The following is a 26,402-nucleotide window of genomic DNA, read 5'->3' on the forward strand; positions in this document are numbered from 1 at the left end:
TGATTTTATAGGTGGACGAACTCATAGCCCACCTGGTGTTAAGTGGTTACCGGAGCCCAAAGGTATCTACAAAGTAAATGCCGCCCCCACCTTGAAACATGAGCTCAAGGGTTGTCACTTTTAACAACAAAGTTGTAAGTATTCAAATAATTTTTCATATATTTGGTCACCGTACACACGAGAATGGTTTTTAAAAGCCCTTTGAGTTTCTCGACGGATCTTCTCAGCGGATCGCGATTCCGATCCGGTAGTAGATTCATTCGCGAAGCAGCTGCCTTCTAGCTGTCTCCTTTGAAGGCGCTCGGGCAGATGTTAGCAATTTTTTTTTATTGCCCTTGTAGGCAGACGATCATACGGCCTGATGGTGAGTGGTTATTGTCGCCCACGGGCCTCAGCAATGCCAGGGGCAGAGCCAAGCCGCTGCCCACGGCAAAATCTCACCGGGTCCGACTGAGACCGATCTTGCTCGCATAAAAAGTGTCTTTAAGAACACACTTTTCACCAATAGGTAAAGTTAGTCGAAGGGCATGTCACATTTTGATGCAAGCTTATAACTCACCTCGAGAACGTTGATCGACTCGCCAAACATATCCACAGTCAGATTGAGCGACAGCGACCTTGGGATGTAAGAGTCCGGTGAGAACACCACATTGGCTTCGTAGTTTCCACCTGAATGGAGCAAATTATTTAGATAGTTAGATTTCGAGCTCGTGCCGTGTCTATTCGCTCTTATATCTGCAACGTTGGCACGTTTGATAAGTTTTTTTTTCTTTTTTTATTGCATCGATGGGTGGACGAGCTCACAGCCCACCTGGTGTTAAGTAGTTACTGGAGCCCATTGACATGTACAACGTAAATGCGCCACCCACCTTGAGATATAAGTTCTAAGGTCTCTATAGTTACAATTATTGTTGTTCCTTTAGTTTGGTTGTCAGCGTTTTCAATTATAAATTGGAAGTTATACGATGGAGCCACTTGAGCTTAAGCATAATTAGAATGTGAATAGCGCCTACGACCTTGAGACATGAGGTCGTAGTCTCAATGATCATAACTGCTTCGCTGCTTTCAAACAAGTAAGATGATGATGATTATTATACACTAGCGGCCCGCTCCGGCTCGCTCGGGTCTTTAACAAAAATTTCAACGATATTTGACGTTGTTTCATTTTTTTTAAATAAAATAACACTTATTGCGACGTAACTATAACAGTTACACATATGTTGTCGCGACACTTTTTGTAAATAATAATGTGTTCTACAAAATCGTAGTACATTGTTTTATTTTATCATCAATAGTTTTCGCAGGGTACGCGATGTTAAGAATATTTTAGGTAATTTTTTTACACCTTTGGTTACATTATTGGAGTTTTAGTAAGGATCCCTAATTTTTTTAAAAAAAAATTATTGCCTTTGTCACTCGGGAATAGTGTAGCTTCCAAACAGTGAAATAATTTTTCAAATCGGTTCAGTAGTTTCGGAGCCTATTCAATACAAACAAACAAATCTTTCCTCTTTATAATATTATTAGTACAGATAATTTAGTCTCGACAGGATTCATGTTATTGGTGGTAGGTAGTCTTTCGAACTCTGAGGAAATCTATGGAGCAGATTGATATAGCAGCCTGGACTTACCAGCGTTGTATTGGTCGAAGAAAACGCTCTGCTCGTAGTTCTTCGAGAACATTCTGAAGTCGGGGCTGTCCTCCAGCTGCGGCATGGTGTTCCCGGACAGCAGACCCTGGATCTCCACCCTGGACGGGAGTGACGACTGGCCCAGGTTCTTCAGGTGACTCCACACGAATGTGGCCGCTGGAGGGAAACTTTCAATCGTTAATTATGTAGTAATAGCATTCGTTTGTGTGCGTATTATCACGCCTTTAGGATTATTGAAGTTTAGTGGATTCAAAGATTTTTTTTTTATTGTTTAGATGGGTGGACGAGCTCACAGCCCACCTGGTGTTAAGTGGTTACTGGAGCCCATAGACATCTACAACGTAAATGCCACCCACCTTGAAATATAAGTTCTAAGGTCTCAGTACAGTTACAACGGCTGCCCCGCCCTTCAAACCGAAACGCATTACTGCTTCACGGCAGAAATAGGTGGTATGGTTCTACCTACCCGCGCGGACTCACAAGAGGTCCTACCACCAGTAATTACGCAAAATATAATTTTGCGGGTTTGATTTTAATTGCGGACCCCTGTTCTAGATGAACAAATTCGTTTCGCATACCCTGGTTAACCGGCTCGTGGCGTAGCGCGTGGAATATCGTCCTCACGGTGGTCAGGTCCGGGCAGCGCATCACCTGGATGTAAGAAGCTATACGGACCTCGATGTTCACGAAGTCCTCGCGGTACGTCTCCAAGAAATATTCGCTGTGACAAACAAACAAAAAAATAAAATCGTTTTTTCTTACACTATTTTCAATTAAAATTATAACGAATTATTAAAACTATCCCAGTTTAAGGTGTATAATTTTAATGATATCGATGTGAGGTATGGTTCGTTGGTGCTATATCGACTGACAGTGACTCGTTTTCCGAAGCTTCGTGTGGTTGGCAGGCGACGTCTCTGCCGCCCCGCCCGCATGCATACCCCTCCAAGACCCACGAGTAGAACAAAATAGGGATGTGCATGCTATAAAATTTATTAATTGGATTTTCTATAAAAGCGTATTTTGTTAGTTTTTTTTTTAAACTATTATTTATTTTTCATTTTTTAGTTGAATTTCAATTTTTTAAATATTGAATTGTCATCGGTCCTTAATAAGTATACCGAATTTTGAGGTAATCCGATGTTTTGAAGGGGGTCAAAATCATGTTCAAAGATTCCGTTACATACATACATACGTCTGAAGCTAATACGCGTAAAAGCGTATTAAAAACGAATTAATTTTGTAAGGTAATAACAAATAATATAGTATACATAAAATTTAGAAGGGAACAGTAAAGTTGTACAGTTTTTTTAATGGAATAGTTGTACAGTTTTTATTTTATTTTATTAAATTTTACGCGACAATGTTACGCGCTGGGGTTCGGGATAAATAAAATTCCACTTTAGCACTTAGAGCACTTAAAATACTGCACAAACACTTTAAAACTCTCAATTCACTTGTTCCGCTTCGCTTCAGATATCAGGTTTCGTTCGCTGTTTTGCTTCGAATAGTTCCGATTACTAACTGACTGCGTGCCGTCTCTGCAATGCTTTTATAGTCGAGACGAAATCCCTAGAATCGTCGAGAATATTCCACAAACGTCTAGTAATGTGTGTTTCCGCTATGACAATAGATGGCGTTGTACTTCGCGAGCGTTCTAGATGCTACTTGATCCTTCGATATTCGTTAGACTATTCGGCGATAGATGGCGTTACGCTTACCGGCGTAACAATAATAAAGACCGTGAACAAGTGACGCACGGTCATCCGACCCCAAATGAAGATTCCCACTACTATGGGAACCGGAAAACAATACATATACTTTATATACACCCATATATAGATATTAACCATCCAAATAAAAGCAAAGAAACCTGTTAATCACACGAATGGTTTTACCGATATGGGAATCGAACCCACAAACCCCGGCCTAGTAATATTAATGATAAAGACAATATTTTTAATGACTTTCATGTACATTACCGTGTTTCCGCACAAGGCGTCCTCCTGAACGCGTCAATGGCCGTCAATCGTATGGGTACAGGCAGATAGGAGTCGCCAATGATACTCATCAATACATCGGCGAATTCTAGTTTGAAACCACCGATGTTACCGAGAGCCTTTATTGCTATCACGATCTGCGGAAGTTAATGGCAAAGAAGGAGTTAATTAAAATGAATGAAAATTAAAAATTTTTTCGATAAATTAATTCTTGGGCCGATTTTGCCTCTCCATCGTTTGTTCTGCGGTCTCGTTTGCGCGTTCAGGCTAAGGCGGAACGTGACACTTTTTCGTGCGTGCAGCCCGTGTTCATCAATTTATAACACGTTCAAGACGTATAAAAATATATTATTCATGTTATGTCATTCTATTTTCTTTTTCTATAGCATTAGGGTGTATTTGAGGCCGTCAACGAAAAAGTGGTCTAAGCTTACCATAGTTAGTATGGAGATAATGAGGTAGGAATTTACCTTTACAATACTTCGTAAGCAAAAAAATACGCGCTAAAATGATGTTTACAAAGTCATCTGTTGTCTATGGATTGAAACTAGGGATAGGCCGATTTTGCATCAAAATTTATTATGTTTTAAATAAATTGCAATGCATAAGCATGAATATGAATTGTGGGTTAGGCCACTTTTGCGCTGACGGCCTCAAATACACCCTAATGCTATAGAAAAAAGAAATCCTTAGACACGCTGTATCCACAGTCACCAACAGAGAGAGGCGGTAACCTTAGTCACGCCGTGTCCACAGAATCACCAACAGAGAGAGGCGGTAACCTTAGTCACGCCGTGTCCACAGAGTCACTAACAGAGAGAGGCGGTAACCTTAGTCACGTCATGTCCACAGAGTCACCAACTGAGAGAGGCGGTAACTATAGACACGCCGTGTCCGCAGAGTCACCAACTGAGGGAAGCGGTAACCTTAGACACGCTGTATCCACAGAGTCACCAACAGAGAGAGGCGGTAACCTTAGTCACGCCATGTCCACAGAGTCACCAACTGAGAGAGGCGGTAACCTTAGACACGCTGTATCCACAGAGTCACCAACAGAGAGAGGCGGTAACCTTAGACACGTTGTATCCACAGAGTCACCAACAGAGAGAGGCGGTAACCTTAGTCACGCCGTGTCCACAGAGTCACTAACAGAGAGAGGCGGTAACCTTAGTCACGTCATGTCCACAGAGTCACCAACTGAGAGAGGCGGTAACTATAGACACGCCGTGTCCGCAGAGTCACCAACTGAGGGAAGCGGTAACCTTAGACACGCTGTATCCACAGAGTCACCAACAGAGAGAGGCGGTAACCTTAGTCACGCCATGTCCACAGAGTCACCAACTGAGAGAGGCGGTAACCTTAGACACGCTGTATCCACAGAGTCACTAACAGAGAGAGGCGGTAACCTTAGACACGTTGTATCCACAGAGTCACCAACAGAGAGAGGCGGTAACCTTAGTCACGCCGTGTCCACAGAGTCACCAACAGAGAGAGGCGGTAACCTTAGTCACGCCATGTCCACAGAGTCACCAACTGAGAGAGGCGGTCACCTTAGACACGCTGTATTCACAGAGTCACCAACAGAGAGAGGCGGTAACCTTAGACACGCTGTATCCACAGAGTCACCAACAGAGAGAGGCGGTAACCTTAGACACGCTGTATTTTTTTTTATTTTTTTTTTATTGCTTAGATGGATGGACGAGCTCACAGCCCACCTGGTGTTAAGTGGTTACTGGAGCCCATAGACATCTACAACGTAAATGCGCCACCCACCTCGAGATATAAAGTTCTAAGGTCTCAGTATAGTTACAACGGCTACCCCACCCTTCAAACCGAAACGCATTACTGCTTCACGGCGGAAATAGGTGGGGTGGTGGTACCTACCCGTGCGGACTCACAAGAGGTCCTACCACCAGTGAATATATACCACCAGTATCCACAGAGTCACCAACAGAGAGAGGCGGTAACCTTAGAGACGCTGTATCCACAGAGTCACCAACAGAGAGAGGCGGTAACCTTAGTCACGCCGTGTCCACAGAGTCACCAACAGAGAGAGGCGGTAACCTTAGAGACGCTGTATCCACAGAGTCACCAACAGAGAGAGGCGGTAACCTTAGTCACGCCGTGCCCACAGAGTCACCAACAGAGAGAGGCGGTAACCTTAGAGACGCTGTATCCACAGAGTCACCAACAGAGAGAGGCGGTAACCTTAGTCAGGCCGTGTCCACAGAGTTACCAACAGAGAGAGGCGGTAACCTTAGTCACGCCGTGTCCACAGAGTCACCAACTGAGAGAGGCGGTAATCTTTTACGACCCAATACATTGTTCGTTCAATATATTATACTTACATTATCCCTATCTTGTCGGGTCTTGATCGCACCTTTTTTAGATATCTCCTTCACTATATTTTGGAATATTTCTAGAATCTTATTCGGCGTTTCCTCCTCGCAGCATTCGCGCACTGTAAATTTATTTAGGTTAAGCTTTCCTATTGCCTTTACAGACGGAGATACTTGTTTTTTTCCCCTACCTATGCTGATAGATAGCCTTGAGAGGTTACATTAGCTTCGCCCTAACGTGTAGGCGGGGCTCAAACCGGGTGTGTTGCTAATACTAGTCACATCAAGAGCAGTGCTTCGCAGAATCTACCGCCGGAACGAAAACGCGACCCACTGAGAAGATCCGGCGAGAAACTCAGTGGGCTGTCTGTGGGTAGCTTGTGTGTAGCATTCTCAAAGATCACAAATTATTTTAGACCTTTTGTATGGGAGTAGTAAGTCGTAATGTTCCTCATCCAAGGTTTGCTGTTATATAGTTGCCAGGCACATACATATCGCGTGAATTCCACCACCCACCTTGAGACATGAGGTCGTAGTCGAAATAGCGTTAACAACCTTTGTGGTCCCAGAACACCAATTATGACCAATAATTACCCAAATCAAAGAATTTTTTTTTATAAGATGCAATTTCCTTGTTATTATATGGTTGGTACATCTCTATTATATTATTATTCATGTTATCGATAATAATTCCTACTTTTTATAAATCTGGACTGAATAGTGAAGTATATTCATTCATTCACAGCGAATTCATGTTAGGTAAATAATAGAATATGAACCAGTCTGAAAGAAATATATTACAATTACCAATTCACTCGAGCACTAACTGATATGTATTTTGTCGCATATCAGATATGCAGTGTGCTTAATGCGAGTTTTTTAACTTCTCGATCGCGTAAGAGTTAACTCAAATTTGAATTGGAGTTGAAACAGCGTCCCTACGTTTGCCGCTAGGGGCGCTGTTCCAAATACCGATACAAATTTGAGTTAAATTCACCATAGGTTTTATGCCACGCACCATCCGGCTATGGAATGAGCTCCCCTCCACGGTGTTTCCCGAGCGCTATGACATGTCCTTCTTCAAGCGAGGCTTGCGGAGAGTATTAAGCGGTAGGCAGCAGCTTGGCTTTGCCCCTGGCATTGCTGAAGTCCACAGGCGACGGTAACCACTCAATATCAGGTGGGCCGTATGCTCGTCTGCCTACAAGAGCAATAAAAAAAAGCTTATGCTTGGTATGAGGATGGGAAACTCACACGACTTTCCGCTGTGCTTGCAGTAGGAGTGGACCATAGATGAGACCGTGAAACTGACCACCTTATCATTCTTGTATGTTTTGATCAATTCCAACATACTCTCCAACATCGATAGCTTCGGTCTGAAAAAGAAGTTCTCATTTTCAAAAAAACGTAGCCCCGTTAAATAAATACGTATTTACTTAAAAAGCTTTGTATATTGGTGGGTGACTACAGCTTTATCGTTGTGGCCTAAAGGATAAGACGTCCGGTGCATTCGTGTATAGCGATGCACCGGTGTTCGAATCCCGCTGGCAAGTACTCATTTTTCTAATGAAATACGTACTTAACAAATGTTCAGGATTGATTTCCACGGTGAAGGAATAATATCGTGTAGTAAAAACCCGCAAAATTATAATTTGCGTAATTACTGGTGCTGGGACCTCTTGTGAGTCCGCACGGGTGGGTACCACCACCCTGCCTATTTCTGCCTTGAAGCAGTAATGCGTTTCAGTTTGAAGGCTGAGGCAGCCGTTGTAACTATACTGAGACCTTAGAAATTAAGGTAAGTGACGGCATTTACGTTTTAGATGTCTATGGGCTCCGGTAACCATTTAACACCAGGTGGGCTGTGAGCTGACCACCCAGCTAAGCAATAAAAAATAAAAATTGAAAGCGTCTATAAAGGGTATACGTTCACAGCAAGGTAGAAGACACCAGACTACGTAGAAAGTTGCCCATGCGATGGACCGATAAAGTCAAGTCGGCAAAACCGGGAAAGTGGTGATTGCTCGTGAGGCACATAACATCTGCTATCAGCAATGATACTGACTGAAGACCACGACCGCTCTGCCAAGAGTTATACGGCAAAGAAAGAAATGAAGGGTGTACTTTAGAGACCATTGGCATCAATCTGTACTACGTTATATCCGATTCGAATTGACGACCGCATCTGGCATTATTTTTTTTTATTGCTTAGTGGGTGGACGAGCTCACAGCCCATCTGGTGTTAAGTGGTTACTGGAGCCCATAGACATCTACAACGTAAATGCGACACTCACCTTGAAATATAAGTTCTAAGGTCTCAGTATAGTTACAACGGCTGCCCTAACCTTCAAACCGAAACGCAGTACTGCTTCACGGCAGATATGGGCAGGGTGGTGGTGCCTACCCGTGCGGAATCACAAGAGGTCCTAACACCAGTAATTTGCCTCTAGTCAAAATCATACGGTGTATTATTCGACGAAACATCATAATATGTGCCTTTGTGTATTTATACATTACACGACCAATTATAAATCTAATGGCCAGGCCAATAAAATTTCGTGGTATTAGTTACCTGGCCGTACTACTATGTCGTGATCGAAGAATCGCGGTCCGAAGCGAAATGAAAAGTAGCCTATATTCTGACCATATCTCAATCTATTTCCATACTGAATTTCGTTAACATTGATTTAGGGATTTTTCCGTGACAACCTAACAGATATACTATCATATTCATATAAGACGTCATGACCTACATCACTCCAATACATGGCGACCCTTAGAGAGCAGTTAAAATTTTGCAAATTACGTAAAATACGAGAGTAGCTGAATCAATTATGAAGAAATACAATTATGAAGAATAGAAGTTTGTGAAGACGAGAAATAAGAGAAAAGAAGATTTTCAAATCATTACAGAAGATGAAAAAAAAAACCCTCACAGAAGATTGATTTGGATGAAGCGATGAGAATAGAAGAAGACAGAAAAAGGGTGTTGCTGCCGGGAGCTGGGAGAATGCTCCACCCTTATGATGAGAGGATATGCAGGGCGCCGGGAGATAAATTGTACGGGTCCGAGGTGGGCAGCTAGGAGTCAGTTGGAGTCCAATGCTGAGGAGTTTATTCACCCATGCTACGTAAGACGTCATGACTACATCACTCCAATACACATAATATTAGTAAGAACATAATCTGTTTATCACAACGTACCTCGGTATCATTGCCATGGACATTAGCCACTCGTGTCTGGTCTCGGTGTCGATAGCGGCTTCTGTTATCATGTTCTTGATGAGCTCCACTGAGCCGGTGCTGGCGATGTACGGAAGGGCGTCCAGCATGTGTTTTCTGTAAAAGGATACGGAAGTAAATCTTAGATTTTTTTTAATTTATTGCTTAGATGGGTGGACGAGCTCACAGCCCACCTGGTGTTTAGTGGTTACTGGAGCCCATAGACATCTACAAGGTAAATGCGCCACCCACCTTGAGATATAAGTTCTAAGGTCTCAATATAGTTACAACGGCTGCCCCACCTTTCAAACCGAAACGCATTACTGCTTCACGGCAGAAATAGGCAGGGCGGTGGTACTTACCTGCGCGGACTCACAAGGGGTCCTACCACCAGTAATTACGCAAATTATAATTTTGCGAGTTTCATTTTTATTACACAATGTTATTTCCTTCACGGTGGAAGTCAATCGTGAACATTTGTTGAGTACGTATTTCATTAGAAAAATTGGTACCCGCCTGACAATTGATTTATACAGGGTGTTATCCGTTCCCTCGGGGAGCCCTGTGGAGACATGGTATCTATAGACGCCGCCTGAATGACCAGCGGTTCCAGGTTTGCCAGGTTTTAGAGCACTCTTCGTGGGACAGAAATAAGTCCTTCTGTGAATCAAGAGCTGTGTCTCCGCGTTGAAAAGACAATATCTGAGCTCAGCGAATTGCCGTTCTGATAATAGTCTATTTACACCCTGTGTTTGATCTGTCATCTTTTTTTTTTTATTGCCTTTGTAGGCAGACGAGCATACGGCCCACCTGATGGTGAGTGGTTACCGTCGCCCATGGACTTCAGCAATGCCAGGGGCAGAGCCAAGCCGCTGCCTACCGCTTAATACTCTATGGTCTCAAATAAATATATTACTAATCTATGAAAGCATTATTTTTAATGTATAGTCTTAGTATGATGGCTATACAGTGTCTAATGTATAGTCTACGTGATGACGGTTATTATTATTATTCATATAAATAGCTGTTTCTTTGTATATTATTATTATATATTTTTTATAAATCATTGTAAATAAAATAAAGTTGATAACTTTGTAATGTACTTTTTTTTTTATCAAAAAAAAAATCATAATAAAAAATGTATAACTGTTTGGGGAGATATATACGACAAAGGGAAGATCTTCCACCGAGCGGTGACATTGCTCGGTAGACCGACGGTCCGAATGTTGTTGTTCGGAACTTGTATATATGCGCTTTATCTTGAAAATGTCGTAAGCGAGATTCAGGCATCTGTCAATTATCTTGCGTTGTATGATGGCTACCCGCCACAACTGAATAATTATTTTCTTTATACCTCGAATAGAACTTAAAATTAATATTTTTATAATAAGGAACTTCGTTCTTATCCGGTGTCCCACGACACCACACATATTTTCTTATTATTTTATGTGTAAGAGGGGAGTGAGCGAAGAAATTGTATATGATAGAGGAGTATGGAAGGAGAAAACATATTGTGCCGACCCCAGGTGACTGGGAGAAGGGTATGGTGATACGTACGTTGCTATCTCACACATGGTGGGAGCTCGAGCCAGCAGCTGCGAGAGCGAGGGGAAGTCCAAAGGTCGGGCGGCGCGCACGAACCGACCCCACAGCCCCACAGTCGAGCTGCTGTCCATGTTCACATCCACGCTCGGCTGCGAGTTCTCGTCGCCCGTCTCTTTCACTCTATACGAATTAAAAAAGGATACTTAAACATGTAAACTTTAAAAAAAAAAACTTTAGTGTTTTCTGTGTATGGAAGGTAGAGGTAAGGAGAACCGTATCTGTGTGTGAAAAAGTGTCCGTTAAAATCTGCTAAATAATGGTGGCGCTACAGTAGCAACCGGGTAAATTTAAAAAAAGGCGCTGAAAGTTATTGGAATAAGATAGAGAAATAAAAAAGGACGAAAGAACTGTAAGCACTACAAAATCACAAAAAGTATGTTATTTAAAGCTGATAAAAAAATGCAGTCGATGTCTCCACGTTTTACCGCAACAATAATTTTAGGTTATATTGACGAAATTAGTTTGGGCTACGTAAACATGTGAGGTCTTGTATATTACACTGTCGCTAACTACCCTAGTCATTAAATATATTAAATTTTCGAACTCAGCATACTTCAGTTAACAACTGCTCAATTCATATCATACCCTGTGCCTATGCTAGCGCCATTCTGGAGGATTTTTGAACTATTATTTAGTGCTGAAAGTGAGATACTTTTTCAAGTTTCTCCCATGAGAAGCTTCTCCTTACCTCTACCCTCCATACTTCTGTAGTTAGTCTTGGAATAGGGTTGTGATTGATTGTCGACAATTTATAGGACCCTAAATAAAGTCGTAATTTTTTTCATGCTAATCTAAATATACGCATATTGTCGATAAAATAAATATTTTAAATTAAACTTACATTTTTCTGAATGAAGCCTAAATATTTGATTATTATTAAATCGAATTATTTTATCTATACTCACAAGCATAATAGCTTCAGTAATTCCCTGGCATTCCTTAGACCTATGCTGTCGTCTCCTATATACGTAGTGTGGTGGTGTAGCAAATTAGAACGCTTCTGTATCTCGTCCCAAGCTATAAATAAACACAGGGTGATGTTTTAATAACAAACAAAAAAAACTTTATTGCACTCTAGGCATGGAAAAATCATTTATTGAACAAGAAATGTTATTGAAAATTCATTTATCAACCAGTGAGGGGCGTGAAATGCTCTTCTAAGCATCAACCAATTAACCGTAATTTTTATTTATTTTCAAATAACATCGTAGCTAGCAAAGTAGCTTCTAATTTTCTTTACAACATAGTCCAAAAGTAAAATTAGGTGATTTAAAGGTATAAGCCGCGCCAATAAAGAAACGAATCTAAAATGGCGGCGGCGATCATGCGTTCTCTCTCTAAACTATTGCTGTCTTTAGTCGCACACGGCGCGTACTGCATGCGAAAAAATATCAGTTCTGACTTTGTTGTTGAGTTCGAGTTTTTTCACTTTTGAGTTATGCGACTTAGATGATTGGCAGCAAAAGTGTCTACGCAAGTTGCGTCCCAGATGAGACACCTCCCCTTCTGCCGGGGCATAAAGTAAAGTAAAGTACATTCTCATTTGTTTTTTTATATTTTTTTACAATAAACAAACTTTCTTTTTATTTGTTGACTCTACCATCTGTCAGTGCAGGTACATAGACGCCATTTTCGATTCGTTTCTTTATTGGCGCGGCTTATAATATCCACATCTATTATATATTCATTGTGGCGGACTATGGGAGAGGCCTACATCCAGCAGTGGAGAGATACAGGCTGATGATGATGACCCACATCTACTACATATAAAACAAAAAAAACACTCACTCTTAGGCTCAGCAGCGATTATTTGGAAGTCGCTCTTATTTATCTCACTAATAAGCACCAAGTCCTGTATCACTGTGGTCATAGCTCCCGAGTTCTTGCCCGAGAACGGTTCGAAGAGGTGCCTCTCCCGACAATTCACCGCTTTGTAAACGTGATGGTCGATCGATATGCGACATTTGCTTTCAGATTTCAAAACGGGCCATGTTTGAAATTTCTGGAACAAAATCGTGACAAAGACCCGTTTGTTATGTGTCGATTGTAGGTATTTCAAGGACTGATTTCTTTATTGTATCTTTATTGTATATATTTATCCAATAGGAAGATGAGCATGTGGCCCACTTGATGTTGAGTCGTTACTGTCGCTCAAGGATGTCAGTGAGGCACAGCCAAGTGGTGGTCTACAGTTGAGTACGGTTTGCAACTCTCCTTTGAAGGACTTGTGGTACGTTCAGGAAGCACAGTGAAAAAAAGCTCATTTCAAAGCCGGCTGGTATGTTGCAAATGAGATCTCTGAAAACGCTCTGTGATCGAACTCGGCGGTTCTAGGTAGTGTGTTAATGTTTGCGCTAAAATTGGGATGGCATCACATGAAATAACATCACGAAACGCATTATACTTACCAAAATGAATGTTTTTGTGTGTTTTGATGGTCTGTCTTCGTGCATCTTTGATTCGATTGATTTGGAATTTCGTGTGGTTGTGCGTGCTTGCGTGCGTGCGTGTGCGTGTGCGTGTGCATGTGCGTGTGTGTCTATTGCTGAAAGAGCTCACGACCCATCTAGTGGGCACGGAAGCACTTAAAGAAACTTAGATTTTGTGTTATATATAAACGTTGAGCTTTTGTAATTAACACAACAAGTGTTAACAAACTCCTCGTATTAGCAAGGATTTTTTTTAAATCACTTCAAGGCTCGCCTTTGACTAATGTCAAATATATTTGGAGTTGTGAATTTGAACCTTATATGGTCTTGCCTTAAAGTCGACCCCATACGTGTAGTTTCTAAAGTTTCCGAAGTTAGAACATACTTTAGACTTATCCCTTAGTAAAGGATTAAAAAATCTACTAATACATCGTATTTTATAATTTGCTACTAAAGAAACTTATTGGAACACTAGTAATAGTGCAAAACGCTAGGTATTTATAAACAAGTTTATCCTGACATCTTCAACGAAGCCTTACGATAAAAACTTACGCTCTGAAAGTCGTATCTGACTGTCTGCAGTATTGACATGTATTTATATCGGTTCGTGCACTCTGATAGATCCCGTCTCTTCACCAGAATGAGGCTGGTGTCTTCTTGGCCCCGGACGGAGTAGTCGACGTTGCAAGTTCCGTGTATGTCTTGCTGTGAACAATGGTTCCGTTATCGAATCCACTATCGTAGCTGATAGGGCACAGTCGGCGTCAAATAGGCCATGAAATAGGCACTGGATATCGTTTTTTTTTTGGCTTAGATTGGTGGACGAGCTCACAGCCCACCTGGTGTTAAGTGGTTATTGGAGCCCATAGTCATCTACGACGTAAATGCGCCACCCACCTTGAGATATAAGTTCTAAGGTATCAGTATAGTTACAACGGCTGCCCCACCCTTCAAACCGTGAAACTTCAATTCACTTCAATCGTGAAACAAAATTAACAAAACTGCTGGCAGACAGCGGCTTGGCTCTGCCCCTGGCATTGCTGAAGTCCATGAGCGACGGTAACCGTTTACCATCAGATGGGCCGCATGTTCGTCTGCCTGCTTGGCAATAAAAATAAACAACGAATTGCGCAGGTGTCAGATTAAAGTTTTAGTTTTGCTTCCATTGGTATACGTGCAAACTATTCAAGATTAATAGTCAGTCTATTGGCTAAAGAAGAATAAGCGCTGTGAACATTCAGAGGTGTTAACGCAACACAAGTAATACTATGGCTGTGTAGGTAAATATATTTACAAATCTATCGAAACTAATCCGTAAATTGAAATAATACACAACACATATTCGCAGCAGGCAGTATTTTTTCTTTTTTTTTTAGGATTGAAGGATTACTGGTGGCCCGGAGCCCTTTCCAGTTTCACTAGGACAGATGGGCGAGTAAAGGCTCTGCCAGGAGGGGTGGGATTAGCTAACAGCTGCCCGAGCGCCTCCGAAGGAGACCTATTAACTCAAGAACAGCTACTTCGCGAATGAATCTACTACCGGATCGAAATCGCGACCCGCTGAGAAGATCCGGCGAGAAACTCTGCGGGCTGTTGCATTGGTTAGGTTGCACGTCGAACTCTTTGTCGAGTTCGACGAGCACGGTTACCGGGGTCCCCAAGCCTGCTCCTAGTGTTAGAGCTGAATGCGTCTAAGGCAAAGGTTATTAGATCTGAGGGATCCGTAAGGAAGTGACCCAGCAGGCATTATTACATGCTGACCGTTGCTATGAAACCTCGAAAGTTTCAAGGGATATCACCCAACGGACAAAAGCAGGGGTAGGGTTTGCTGACCGAATTGTGCAAATGGATTGGGCACAGCATAGATCACTTTCTTTGTTCTGAAGGAAGGCCTTTCCAACTTCACCAGTAGAAGAGACCTCAAACTAATAGAGTAAGGTAATTGAATGGACCGAGTGAGAGTAATTAAGAGCACTGGTCACCGTTCTCGTCGAACCCGTCGCTTGCGACGAAGGGCTCGACGAGTAAATTAACCCTCAGACACAGCCCACTGAGTTTCTCGCCAGATCTTCTCAGTGGGTCGCGTTTCCGATCCGGTGGTAGATCCGCGAAGCTCTTGCTAGGGTTCGTGTTAGCAACGTCGTCAGGTTTGAGCCCCGTGAGCTCACCTACCAGTTAAGGTTACGCTGATATAGCCTCTCAAGGCCCTCAGCTTAGGTAGGAAGAAAAAAAAAGGTAATTAAGCTAAGCTGGGATGGGGTACGATAATAAATGAAAGAAGAGCGCGCTAACAAAGTACCAGTCAAAAGATTCTTCTTTGCTTAGTAGACTTAAATCAAGTGATCATTTACAATTTGACCGACTGCAATTTACCTCGACGCCCTTGAAGTCGATATCGAACCTCTTCATGGTGTTTTGTAGCAACGCCAATATGGCTCTCTTGAAGTTGAGCACCCAGTCTTCTTCCTTTTCGTCCGGACAAATCTCCGTGATAAGACCATCGTGGAAGGCAAACCTGAAATTAACAATCAAATGGTTTTATTTATTTATTGCATAGATTGGTGGACGAGCTCACAGCCCACCTGGTGTTAAGTGGTTACTGGAGCCCATAGACATCAAAAACATAAATGCCGCCACCCATCTTGAGATATGAGTTTTCACTTTTAACAGTACAACGGCTGCCCCACCCTTCAAACCGAAACGCATTACTGCTTCACGGCAGAAATAGGTAGATGGTGGTAACTACCCATGCGGATTCATAAGAGGTCCTACACCAGTAATTACCCAAATTATAATTTTGCGGATTTTATTTTTATTATTTGATGTTATTCCTTCACCGTGGAAGTCAATTGTGAATATTTCTTAAGTACGTATTTTATTACAAAAATTTCAAATGTTCATCGGTGAACTCCCATCTTGTGTTGTGATTTCCAGAATGATGATCAATATGTGTATGCCACCTTGAGATATGTAGTTTAAGTCTTAATTTGAAGCTTTAATCAATCGGAATGAAATTAAATGAAACGAGGTGAGGTGAAATAAGATAAGGTCTCAGTAAATATCATTTTACTGAAACTTTATGGTCAGTCCGAGAATTTCCGTTCAGCGGCTTTCTTTCATTTTTCCATATTTGTGCATTTTTACAGATGCTGAATAAATATTAGAAAATTATTAAATATTATTGATTATTAAAATTAAATATTAAAAAGAAGGTTTAAACGTCTAATAGCAGTGCTTTATTAAATCTATATATATAAAAATGAAACCCGTTTTCCGTTGTCACGACATAACATGAAAACGGCTTGACCGATTTGGCTTATTTTTTTTTGTAGTTTTCTAATACTCTGTACAAGGTTCTTACGGAAACAAATATTAAGAAAATCTCTCAGAAATATTGAAAAATATACATTTAATTTTGCATATTTATTTGTGAACTATTCCACGCGGACGAAGTCGTGGGCAAAAGCTAGTAATATTATAAAAATCATAAATAATATTATTAAATAATAAAGCAACATTATTAGACGTTTAAACCTGAACAAACACAAAATCTCAAAATGAACACGATTTAGTACCACGATCCCGCAAAATGTCTGAAAGTAGTCTGTTAAGTTAGTTTAGTTCAAATGCGAATTACCTTAGGTCATACGAGGAGACGGCGCCTATGAATTTTTCCGCACGATCGACAGGGTAATACTCGTCTTGATCAATCAGAGTTACGTCTTTGAGCTGAAGCAATCCTTCGCATGGTGTTATAAAAAGTATTGAGGTCTGTAAAGATATTTTGTGGACTTTAAATATGTCACAAATGTTTATTAGTGATACCGCGAGTATGTTAATTATTTTTGAAACTGAGGGTCCATGACCATGAAAGCTGTAAAGTATTTAAAATATCAGAAACAATATTATAGCAATAATAAACACAAGATTAAATGGCGAAAGTAGATGCAATTATTAATAGAGATTTATGAAAGTATTTAGCTATGTTTACCTGTGCTTTAATATCAAGTGTAGACCTGTTGTTGCTCGAGCCAGCAAATAATGTTTCAACATTAACTCTGTATTCATAGTTATAAACAATATCAGGCAGGTATTTGAATTTCTCGGATTCTGTAAATAGAATTATTATCCTATTAATAATATTTAAAATACATGTGTAATTACGTAATTAGAAAGGCCACTAAGGATGATGAAATAAGGGAACGGACAACATATTAGCCATATATAATAAAAACATATTTGACAAATTTCAATAACAGATTAAAATTAACTTTCAATCATAGACAAATAAAAAATTAAAGTCCTTTGAGCAAATTTATATTTGCCTTGTTTAGTTAAATTTTCAAAATGTATAATTTTGGAGGACATAAATAATTTTCGTTATTACTTTATTCTTAGTCTCATGTTCTTTTCCTACAAACCAAAGCTTTAGTCTCATTAACCATTTTCTAGCAGTATTGACATGCCAGATACTACTCAATAGCTATATGTTTCATCAATATTATACATATTATTTACAAAAACTTTCTTTAGTTAAACCTTTATTTCTTTCAAAATCATTCCATACAAAAAAGCTACTAAAAATAATTTGCCTGGGACTCTTCCAGCAAAATGGTCATCATTAGTTAAATCTTAGCAATTTTGTAATGACTATTAAATTTAATAGTCGTTACAAAATTGAAAAAGTTATCTATCTATAAAATTGTAGTAACTACAGTAGTAATTGCATACTTAATTAATATGCATCTTAAGTATTACAGTAAGTACATAATTATGTACTTATGTACTTAGTTACTATTAAATTTAATAGTCATTACAAAATTGAAAAAATTATCTATCTATAAAATTGCTACAGTAAGTATTTGTAGTAAGTACAGTAGTAATTGCATACTTAATTTATATGCATCTTAAGTATTACAGTAAGAACATAATTATGTACAACATAAGAACATAATTATGTACTTACTGTAATACTTAAGATGCTACTACTTACTACAAATACTTACTGTAGCAATTTTATAGATAGATAATCAGTATCATTGTAATTTAATTGTTTGTGTAGTTTGTTCGGGCTCAGTAACAAAAAGATTAATTACAGAAGATGTAGCTTAAAATATATTTATAACTAATTAATCGTAAACGACATTTTTTAAGACGGCTCAATAATTAAAACTAAATTATATACTGGTTCCAACTTTAAGGTAATTCACTACAATGTTTTGCATTGAAATGAAGCGGTACTGTAGTGTAGTTTACATGATATTGTATTTATTACTTACGTGCACATGATGGTGGTCCACAAATGTACGGATCTTTTAGTGAATCTGAAAATAATTGTCAATATTAGTATATTCGCAACACTATTCGAAAACCTTCATCTATTTCAGTTTTAGGACTTTGTTTACAAGCAAACACATGACATTGAAACTTGACAGATACGTTCCATTGTACAAGACAGGAGTCGGAAGACCACGGCTCGGGAGGTGTATGCGGCTCTTTGACTCCTTTGGCTTTACCGCGAAATGTTTAGTTCAGGCATGGGCTAGTTTGCTTATTTTTGCCTTGTAAGAGACGTGTAAACGTTTTTGAAACACAAGGCTATAAAGTTATATACCTAGTCAGGTCATATGTATTGTCACACAGTAAAAACTTTTCTTTTACAATGCTGGCCACAAAAAAGTTTGTTGAATTCGAATTTCGAATTGTTCATGAAAATAAAAATGTATACTTTTAGAATTTTACTCATTTTTAAATATGGAGTGGATGCTTAAAGAAGACCGTGTTGCAGTTATTGCGTTGTATCGTTGCGGTTACGCGCCAATTCAAATTTTAAACATACTGAAAAATTTGAATATTACTAAAAGATTCGTTTATCGTACCATCAAACGATACAATGAAGACTCTAGTGTAGATGACAGGTCAAGAAGTGGTCGCCCTCGGTCTGTTAGGACTCCAGCAGTGATAAAAGCTGTGAAGGCGCGAATTCAAAGAAATCCCAAACGTAAGCGGAAACTGTTGGCCCTTCAGATAGGATTAAGCAGAACCACGGTGAAAAGGGTGTTAAATGAAGACTTAGGGCTTCGGGCATATCGAAGAAAAACAGGACATCGTTTGAATGCTCGTCTAATGGAGCTGAGACTGAAGAGATGCCGCGCTTTGTTGAAGCAGTACGCGGGAAAAAAATATCGGGAAATTCTTTTTTCGGATGAAAAATTTTTTACCGTAGAAAAGAGCTACAACAAACCAAATGATAAGGTGTACGCACACAGTAGTAAAGAAGCGAGCAACCGTATTCCGCGTGTCCAACGAGGTCATTTTCCATCCTCGCTCATGGTATGGTTGGGAGTTTCTTATTGGGGTTTAACAGAGGTACATTTTTGTGAGAAAGGTGTAAAAACGAATGCAGTTGTGTATCAAAATACAGTCCTGACGAACCTTGTGGAACCTGTTTCTCATACCATGTTCAATAACAGGCACTGGGTATTCCAACAAGATTTGGCGCCAGCTCATAGAGCGAAGAGCACACAAGACTGGCTGGCGGCGCGTGAAATCGACTTCATCCGGCACGAAGACTGGCCCTCCTCCAGTCCAGATTTGAATCCGTTAGATTACAAGATATGGCAACACTTGGAGGAAAAGGCGTGCTCAAAGCCTCATCCCAATTTGGAGTCACTCAAGACATCCTTGATTAAGGCAGCCGCCGATATTGACATGGACCTCGTTCGTGCTGCGATAGACGACTGGCCGCGCAGATTGAAGGCTTGTATTCAAAATCACGGAGGTCATTTTGAATAAACTTTAATGTCATAAGAATCTATGTTTTGTTAAGTTCATTTTGGTATATGAATGGTTACATAATGAATAAACTTGTTTCAATTATTTTACATTAAACATGTGACAGAATTTATGACCTGACTAGGTATATGTAAAAAAAAAGCTCCTTGAATAAACTTCAAATTGTGTATTATCTATATTTGGCTCTTTTGAAAGATAAGGTTGCCAACCATTGACCTAAGAAGACCTGTACGTGAATGCTGCTGATGAATTCAATTCTTTTATTAATTAAATTATGTTCATTTACCATTATTTAGATCTTTGTAAGTAATGTAATTGTTTCTGAGGAATCATTGGAGCTTGTTGAGTCAACCGTATTTCTTGGTATAACAGTGGACTCCAAACTGCAGTGGGGACCTCATATTCATAAATTGGCGAGTAAGCTCAGCTCTACAGCATACGCAGTAAAAAAATTAGAATGTTAACAAACGCGGACACGGCTCGCTTAGCTTACTTTAGTTACTCCCACAGTGTCATGTCCTATGGCATTTTGCTATGGGGCAATGCGGCCGATGTAGAAATGATATTTATTCTGCAGAAAAGAGCTATACATGCTATTTATAACATGCACTCAAGGGAATCCCTGAGGGAAAAATTTAAAGAAATTAAAGTTCTCACTATGCCATCCCAGTACATTTTTGAAAATTTGATGTATGTTCGTAAACATATTGAGGAGTTTCTTAAAAAGTCGGACATACATAATAGAAATACTAGGAACAAACACAAGCTTGTTGTGCCGATGAGTAGGTTACATAAGATACGAAATTCATTCGGGTGTTTGTCTGTGCGCCTGTAGAACAAAATCCCACAAGATAACGGAAGACAGACAGACAAGATCAGAACCTACATATACATAGGTATAAGAAAACTATTAAAGAACATCTGTGCAATAAAGCTTACTATAAAGTCAATGATTATCTAGAATATTGCACAAAGTGGGAATGAGTTGCTCGCTCCGGGCATTTAAATATTGTAATAATTGTTACGATATAATACTTATTGTAAAAATGAATATTAAAAAAAAAAAAATCTAATATTAAAAAAAAAAAGATTTATGATTATATTAGATGTCATTTCAGCGAAGTAAATCTGGGTATATCAAGTTCCATGGGTTTTCGACCTCAAGCCGCGCGTTATGCCATAACACTACCATTGGTTCGGGCTCAAAGATAAAGACAGCTGTTATTGCAATAATGTTGAGACTGAATTTTTCCCTACCTATTCGTTGGTAGATTAGAGGGCTATTCCACTACGCTACAGTTAGGTGAGCTCACGGGCTCAACCTGAGAGAATTTGCTAACACAACACCCTAACAAGAGCAGTGCTTTTCAAAATTTACTATCGGATCGGAATCGCAATTCACTGAGAAGATCCGGCGAGAAACTCGTGGGCTAAGACGCTCAATCCACGACAAAGTGTGTAGCGGCACTCATCTTAATTTTATGATAAATCAAGTTTTTTTTTATTGCCCCTGTAGGCAGACGAGTATACGGCCCACCTGATCTGATCTGATGGTGAGTGGTTACTGTCGCCCATGGACTTCAGTAATACCAGGGGCAGAGCCAAGCCGCTGCTTACCGTTAAACATTAGGGGCATTAAAGTTATAACAGGCTTCCCGTTATGCCGGTGATAGATAGTTTTTTCTGGCATATCCTGATTGGTAAGACTTGTACAGCTTCGACGTGACGTTGAGTTTGTCAAGAAAATAAATTTAATGTTGTAAACGAGACAATAATATGTAAATCGTTCTCAATTTGTAGTAATTTTGCACTAAATCTCGGTGACTGTACGACCGTGACGATTTATTAATGCGCCATAATTTACTTGGTGTTTTATTGTCATTATAATTATTATTTCCTATGTTTCGAATGCTTTAAAGTTTTCTTGGTCTTGGACGATCCGTAAAATTAGTTTTATTTAATTTAAAAACTTTAACAAAACTCGTTTTAAAAAGTGATTAATTTAGTTTTTTAACTAGAACTACTGTTAATATTAAATATGTTATTGTTATCCGGTTGTCTATTATTAGTGAGGAAACTCAACATAACAAATTGAATTATTGTAATGTTTCCTCTTTTTTTTTAAATCATTGCTCTGTTTACACCGTAATATCATTACGTTGTTTATCCATAGTCGTATGATTCATACGAAATGATGCAAATATTTCGAATCTTATCAATCTATACTAAGCTTGATAGGTCAAAGTTACACGAGCGAAATGCTGTTGTGTCTTATACCTACATTAAGATTAAGTACTTGTTTTTAAGTGGTTATGATTAATTAGATATAATAAGTTAATGAAGTAGGTACCTACTTTATTTTAAGAGGAAACCGTTCCATGATTCGACTAATTTTCTCAAAGGTCATTTTTAAATTACAATTTAGCCTAGGTTCATGCTGTCCTGGTTGTTTGGTAAGCATCTTTATCTTCTTTTAATACGATAATTGAGGCTGTCAGCGCAAAAGTGGCCTAATCTTACCATAGTTATTATGGAGCAATGAGGTTTAAGTTTTCATGAATTTGAATTTTAAAAAATCAATACGCACAAAAGTACCCAATGTTAACAAAGCCATCTGTAATCTATGGGTGAAACTATGGATAGGCCGGTTTTGCCCCAAAATTTATTATATTTTAAATAAATTGAAATATACATAATATATAAGCATGATTATGAAAAATTGTGGGTTATGCCACTTTTGCGCTGACGGCCTCAATTAGCAGAAGATTGATCGAACGTGCTCTTAAGCTTCATTTCTGTCCTCTAAGCTACATAAACTCTTAAATACAATAGCAAAGCATCTTATTTTTGCCTTGAAAACCAAAAATCTTGGTCGGTTGAAATAGGAACGTTGTTAGCATACCTACAACCGCAACACGATCTAAAATCATTCCAGTACTTAAAATAGGAATTAGAGGGCTCACCATTTGGAATTTAACTAGGAAATGGTACTATTATTATGGAAGGACGGTAGGCAAATAGGGGAGCTAGATCTGTTTGATGAATTGTTTGAGACGATTACGTTTTGATCATCACACAATCCGCCTTTCGAGCTTATACCAGCAATTTTGCAACGTGCTGTTTATGAAATGAAATACCCTTCACGATGTTCCTCGAGCGCAATGAGCTTGTCCTTTCAATGAGACTCGGAAAAGTATTCAGCAGCTAAGCTGTGTTCCGGCCATTGCTAATTCCTCGGAGTGGTAATAATTTGCCATCCGATGAGCGATGCGCGTTTTGGGGAATAAGCCGTCAATGCGATACCCTTCTTCGTCTTGTCCTTATCCGGTATTTAATGGTATCGGAGCAGCATGTCCTAGTATCATGCTGCACAGGGATTGGGCAGGAGTTTAATTTTAGGACCTGTCACCTGTCTAACGTCAACCCTCCTCGGATTATATCTCAATACCGTCAAATAGCTGTGCTATAAAAAAATGACATCAACCCCACGGAAAGCTCAGCCATGCTCCTTCCTTTAAGGGGTCGCTCTCCCGACACTAGTGACGAGACACTAGCAGTTAGTGTCTCGTCACTAATTAGACGCGGTAGCTTCATGCTCGCCATAAAAATCTTTGATCAGCCCATACAGTGGGCTTCGAAGGTTAAGTACTTAGGCGTGACTCTCGACAGGGGGATGACATTTCGGCCCCACATTAAGCCAATACGCGGCCGAGCTGCGTTCCTACTTGGTCGACTATACCCCATGATATATTGGATATTGAATATTTGATATTTTGAATTAAATATTTTTTGATTTCCAAAATCGACATTATTATGTTTGGAAATTCTAAGGTAGCGACGCCGAAAATCTTGTTAGTAGAAAACATGGCGGCGGACCTTGACTGACTTAACCCTTAAATACTGCTGATACAGAACGATCTACATAGTCCACTACACTGGAAAATCTTGCAAAGCAAAAGGCTAGGCCATTGTATGGCTTTGCATCTCCCATTGAGGATATGTATGCGACCGTGATATCTCACCATCAGACGGCCCGTAAATTCCTTTTTATAGACAATAAAAAGGGTCTCCACCCGTTTATGGTATTTATGGCATTAGATTAAAAAAACAACTTTCTTTATCTCATTTTAGGGTGTAACAGTAATTCTTGTAGTGGACTGTATGATTAGGATGGGCAAGGAACTTGATAAATAAACTCGCGAGGATTGCACGTATAAAATTTTTATATTTTAGAAATTTTATAAATCGCGTACAATAGCACGGATGAAAAGAGAATTACAAAACCTAAGACATTCCAAAAATCAAAATTCAAATGTAATGTCAGAAACCACAATCACAACAATAAAAAAGGTTTTATACCAATTTTGTTGGGTTTCCAACAATTTTTACCATCGCTTTATTTTGTCTATATTACTTAATAAGGTTTACATAGTTTTTTTTTAATTTGTATTTTTATGGAAGATACATTGATTGGTCTAAAAGGACTGAGCATAATGAACTGGATCATGTTAAAGACGTTAAGGGTCACCGAATTTCAGTGTTTGCAATAATTTGACGTTTTTTTTAATAAAAATATATAAGAATGTAAATTTTTTTTTTCTTTTTTTATTGCCGTATAGGCAGATGAGCTTACGGCCCACCTGATGGTGAGTGGTTACCGTCGCTCATGGACGTCAGCAATGCCAGGGGCAGAGCCAAGCCGCTGCCTACCGTTGTCAATAATGTCACATTTGCTTTTAGAATGTCTTAAATCTTTAATTGGAATTTCATTTGTTTTCCGCTGAGTTCATTTAACAGGTTTTAGTCAAATTAACGAAAAGCAATACAAACTTTGATATATATACACATTAAACATATTTCATTAATAAATAAATAAATAATAAATAAATATTTACTAACAATCACACCACGTTGACTGGTCCCGTGATAAGTTCGTAAAGAACTTGTGTTACAGGTACCAGATAACGGAAATAAATGTAAGATTTTTATTATACACATACATATATTTAAAATACATCCATAACCCTGGAAAAGACATTTGTATTTATCATACAAATACCTTCCCTTGGCGGGATTCGAACCCGCGACCCCCTTGTGTAGTGACCATGTCACTTACCACTACACCAGAGGGCCGTTAATTCATTGAAACGACAATGGTTTTTTTTAAAGATTGTATACCACGTGTACAAATTAAATTTGTGCTACACACAAATCTGTCCTCGAGCAACTTCGTATAGAAATGAGACTGTCGACGTTTTGCTACCAGAAGGTTCTTGGTTACTTTGGTCTTATTGCTCGGCGGCCACAGGACAACCTTGAAAGATTGATTGTGGTGGGCAAGGTAGAAGGGAAAAGACCCGCCGCCGCCGGCCGCCCACCAAACCGTTGGTCGGATCTGATAACTGCGCTCACTGGACTCTCTGTTGCGAGCGCCCTGAGAGAAGCCGAAAACCGAAGCAAATGGAAGCTGAGGGTACAAAGAGCCACGAAGGGCTTTCAAGGACACGACCTTCAGCAATGAAGTATTCGACTAAGAAGAAGATACCACGTGTGACCACGAAAACTGTTAAATATTCGAAACATTGAAAATAATGTAATGATAATTTTTAAAAAACGCGTGATCAAACCGTAAAATTTGTTTTAAATTATGTTTATGACTCGCGAAAGCCATTGAAAACATATTTAAATATTGTACTGCTAAATTTTGTATATACATGTGCCCGGTTCCACATTCTTGCCGGAAGCAATCAAGCGCTTGCTTAAGGAAGCGATATTCTTTACTGTCATACAACTGATACAAGTCAACGACAATAAGACGTCCATTTACTATGTGAGCTGCTTACTTACAGGAAAGGCTTAAGCAAGAAAAAGACAACAGGAGCCATGACAAAGGTCGCAATAAAATAAAATAAACATACTTGCTGAACCATAGACGACTCCAATGTAGCACAGACACCAGATAATCACACACGAATACATTATCGTCACTTCTATCACACAATCATATCCATGTCCAAACGTTTCGCCCACTGAACGTCGAATAACATAAGTATTTATCGTGGGGTCGCAGAGAGGGGTCAAAGTAAATAATTTTATCAACTAATTATCTGACGGAACTCTCGAACCTATAGACTACGTAGTAATTGTTAGGAATCGTTAATGATAATAGCGCTGCTGGCTGTTTGTGTACGTCATTACAGAATTGATTAAATATTATCTGTTAAAACTTAATAGATGAAATTGGCGTTTAGTTGGATTTATTTGTAACTAGATGTGCCGTGCGTTAATAAAACAAAAATATAATAAATAAATAACGGTTTAAAAAACAAAAAAGAATAAGCTTTTACAGAAAATCCAAGT

At 39.4% G+C, this 26,402-nt stretch overlaps 1 protein-coding gene across 1 annotated transcript in view; it reads right to left on the minus strand.

The window, feature by feature from the left end:
- Apoltp (Apolipoprotein lipid transfer particle) overlaps positions 1-26,093 on the minus strand; it is an 85,677-nt gene extending 59,584 nt beyond the window's left edge. The window contains exons 1-16 of the mRNA XM_089738975.1: positions 25,961-26,093; positions 18,527-18,571; positions 17,239-17,357; positions 16,885-17,018; positions 15,621-15,762; positions 13,800-13,952; positions 12,607-12,820; positions 11,724-11,835; positions 10,771-10,938; positions 9,196-9,330; positions 7,246-7,367; positions 6,001-6,113; positions 3,635-3,789; positions 2,231-2,373; positions 1,632-1,808; positions 560-669 (exon numbers count right to left, since the gene is read on the minus strand). Coding sequence (XP_089595101.1) covers positions 560-669; positions 1,632-1,808; positions 2,231-2,373; positions 3,635-3,789; positions 6,001-6,113; positions 7,246-7,367; positions 9,196-9,330; positions 10,771-10,938; positions 11,724-11,835; positions 12,607-12,820; positions 13,800-13,952; positions 15,621-15,762; positions 16,885-17,018; positions 17,239-17,357; positions 18,527-18,571; positions 25,961-26,021 — 2,103 coding nt within the window. The 5' untranslated portion in view covers positions 26,022-26,093. The remainder of the gene's footprint in view (positions 1-559; positions 670-1,631; positions 1,809-2,230; positions 2,374-3,634; positions 3,790-6,000; positions 6,114-7,245; positions 7,368-9,195; positions 9,331-10,770; positions 10,939-11,723; positions 11,836-12,606; positions 12,821-13,799; positions 13,953-15,620; positions 15,763-16,884; positions 17,019-17,238; positions 17,358-18,526; positions 18,572-25,960) is intronic.
- Between the last annotated feature and the right edge of the window lie 309 nt (positions 26,094-26,402).

The sequence above is a fragment of the Bombyx mandarina genome, chromosome 28 (assembly GCF_030267445.1).
Source record: "Bombyx mandarina strain Sakado chromosome 28, ASM3026744v2".
NCBI classification, from domain to species: Eukaryota; Metazoa; Arthropoda; class Insecta; order Lepidoptera; family Bombycidae; genus Bombyx; species Bombyx mandarina.